The 2,924-nt window shown below is 50.6% G+C and overlaps 1 protein-coding gene across 3 annotated transcripts in view; it reads left to right on the plus strand.

Annotated features, from left to right (window-relative positions):
* AP2A2 (adaptor related protein complex 2 subunit alpha 2) overlaps nucleotides 1–2,924 on the plus strand; it is an 82,872-nt gene that overhangs the window by 58,642 nt on the left and 21,306 nt on the right. For all 3 annotated transcript variants that reach the window (XM_012559411.2, XM_023724372.1, XM_023724373.1), the window contains one exon: nucleotides 2,068–2,215. In XM_012559411.2, coding sequence (XP_012414865.1) covers nucleotides 2,068–2,215 — 148 coding nt within the window. The remainder of the gene's footprint in view (nucleotides 1–2,067; nucleotides 2,216–2,924) is intronic.

A 2,924-nucleotide genomic window follows, 5' to 3' on the forward strand; every position in this document is an offset into this window, starting at 1 on the left:
TCCCCTCGGCCCCCTGAGGACAGGCCTCCCCTCGGCCCCCTGAGGACAGGCCTCCCCTCGGCCCCCTGAGGACAGGCCTCCCCTCGGCCCCCTGAGGACAGGCTCCTCTCGGCCTCCTGAGGACAGGCTCCTCTTGGCTCTGCAGGCTGTCATCACCGGCTCTGCCATTGGACACCTTCTGGGCCTCTTGCTATCATCAGCGTTACAGCCCTTGACCCATGTTACGCCTCTTTTAGGAGGTTCCTTGCCCCCCCGCTCTGAAGCTTCTTTTCTTTTCTTTCTTCCATCTGCTTCTCTTTCTGCTGCTTTCTGTCTGAAAAACCTCTGTGGGGTTGGCTGCGTATATACACAAACCCTTCATCAATTTCAAGGCATGGCCCCTTCCATTGGGGGCCACAAACTGACGAATCCCCTCTCAGTAGACCACGGACATTTCATTTGCATAGTAGGCAAAGCTGGGCTACAACTCGCCTCATTTGCATGGTCTATTTACCAGTCCCTCAAGGTGCACACCAATCACAGGGCAGGCTGCAGCCCAGAGCCAGACAAAAAGTATCAAAATCAAGTTGTTTACAGCTTGCGCAGGAAAGGGCAATCAACCTGGACAAAAGTAAGACACCCTCTGGGGTAGAAAACTAGGGCAAAGGTAACTCCTCAGGGCTTAGGGTGAAAATCTTCAAGATGTTTTTCCAAAGAACCAAGGCAAAATACCACGTAAAGGAACTCATTTTACCACAGTGCCCTAAATTTTAGTGATCTGGGTAACCTTTATGTATACATTAGGGATGTCATATCTTAGGTTCCTGTCTCATTCTAAAACATTGCATTTGACTCAAAGGTAAGTCTCTAGAAATAGGATTTCTTGGTTGAAGAATGTGCATTAAAATTTTTGTTAGATACTTCCAAACTGCCCTCTTAAAAAAATTCTTTGTTGTTGTAACCTTCAAGTTTTAAACTAATACATTTTTGGTACAGGATATTCCTTTGTTAAATTTGAGTAGCTTTCTGTGCTAAATATCTTTTTATACTAAAGTGCAAACACCCATCTTATTAAACTTCACAGCCACAGACCCTTGATGGGGAAGGGGCATGTCCACGTAGCCTCCTCTGAGCCCAGGAGTAGGGCCCAGCCCAGTGTCCTTCCAGACGATCCAGCCGTAGTCTTGCCGCTTCCCCCCTCCCCCTGCCCAGTGCAGGTCTGATGGCTGTAGCAGTTTTTTCTGTTGACCTGAACCCTGCCTGGTTAGGATCCTTCTGCTTTCATTCTTTCTGAGGCCTGGGGCTACGCAGGTGGAGCCCACTCCCCACCAGGCCCAGGCCCGTGAATTTAGTCATTCTGATCCTCCATTCAGGCCAGTGTTTGGATTCTCTTGATGCAGTTTGCAGAATCTCCACCCTTCTCAGATTGGTGCCTCTGTCTGTAACGCCACAACGAGGCTTTGGGTGGAGCTCAACTCCAAGCCGGCAGCTTCAGCAGGCAGCCTCTCTGTCTAGATGCTGTGTTGGCAGCAAACCCGGACGCTGTTGTGCTGCAGGCTGATGCACTGCACTAGTTGGGTGATGTCCTGGTGTTTTTGTTGCTTTCTTATTCTTTTCTGGTCCATTGTTTCCTTTCTTCTGGTTTAGATGCAACTTTTTTTATTTTTCTCTGTCTTTTTATTGCTGTTTACATTTTTCAATTTCTGTTGGTAAAAAATCTTTTGCCCACTTTTCTCTCAAACTTTTATACTGTGTGTTTTGTCTGTGTCTCTGAGATTTGATTTTTTTCTTGATCTGTATGATCTCTACCAGCGAAAGTCTTCTGTGTGTAGTTTGTGTTGAACAGCTTGTGTATTTACCATGACAGTTAAGTCCCCTTATTTATAATAGCTATAAAATCCAACCATTTTCTCACGTTTCTGTAAGTTCACCTGCCCTTGTACACAAGTGTGGATAAACTGTACTGAAAGTTTCCATCGGACGTGCATAGTGTCAGAAGTGGCTTGTCCCCGAGGGTAGTGCGACCTCTGGTAGGGCAGGTGCGCTGGGCACGGCCCGCCCTCTGACACTTCCTGTTTTGCCCAGAAGAACCCGCAGTACGAGGCCGCCTGACAGAGTGCCTGGAGACGATCCTTAACAAGGCCCAGGAGCCGCCAAAGTCAAAGAAGGTCCAACATTCAAATGCCAAGAATGCCGTGCTCTTCGAGGCGATAAGTTTGATCATTCACCATGACAGGTGAGTCTGTGGCTGCAGTGCCTCTTCAGCTTGCCTTCTCCCCAGGAGAGTTGGGAGACAGCAGCCTCAGACGCGAGTGTGTGCACTTCGTTGCTGGCCTTAGGCCTGGCAGGTGGTGCTTGGCATCCATCCATCTGGCAGACACTTGTGACGTTCCTGCATCTTATACCCAGACCAGTGCGTGCTCCCATGAGACCCTTCCCCTCCTGTCTCCCCTCCTTTCTCTCCGGTACCTCAAGCCCTCCCCTCCTTTTTATCTGGTACCTCATGCCCACCCCTCCTTTCTCTTCAGTACCTCATGCCGTCCCCTCCTTCAGTACCTCACGCCCTCCCCTCCTTTCTCTTCTGTACCTCACGCCCTCCCCTCCTTTCTCTTCAGTACCTCACGCCCTCCCCTCCTTTCTCTCTGGTACCTCACAACCTCCTCTCCTTTCTCTTCAGTACCTCATGCCCTCCCCCCCTCACTCTCTGGTACCTCACGCCCTCCCCTCCTTCAGTACCTCACGGCCTCCCCCCCTTTCTCTCTGGTACCTCACGCCCTCCCCTCCTCTCTCTTCAGTACCTCACGCTCTCTCCTCCTTCAGTACCTCACGCCCTCCCCCCCTTTCTCTCCAGTACCTCACGCCCTCCCCCTCTTTCTCTTTGGTACCTCACGCCCTCCCCCACTTTCCCTCTGGTACCTCACGCCCTCCCCCTCTTTCTCTTTGGT

This window comes from Trichechus manatus, unplaced genomic scaffold, assembly GCF_000243295.1.
Source record: "Trichechus manatus latirostris isolate Lorelei unplaced genomic scaffold, TriManLat1.0 scaffold00244, whole genome shotgun sequence".
NCBI classification, from domain to species: domain Eukaryota; kingdom Metazoa; phylum Chordata; class Mammalia; order Sirenia; family Trichechidae; genus Trichechus; species Trichechus manatus.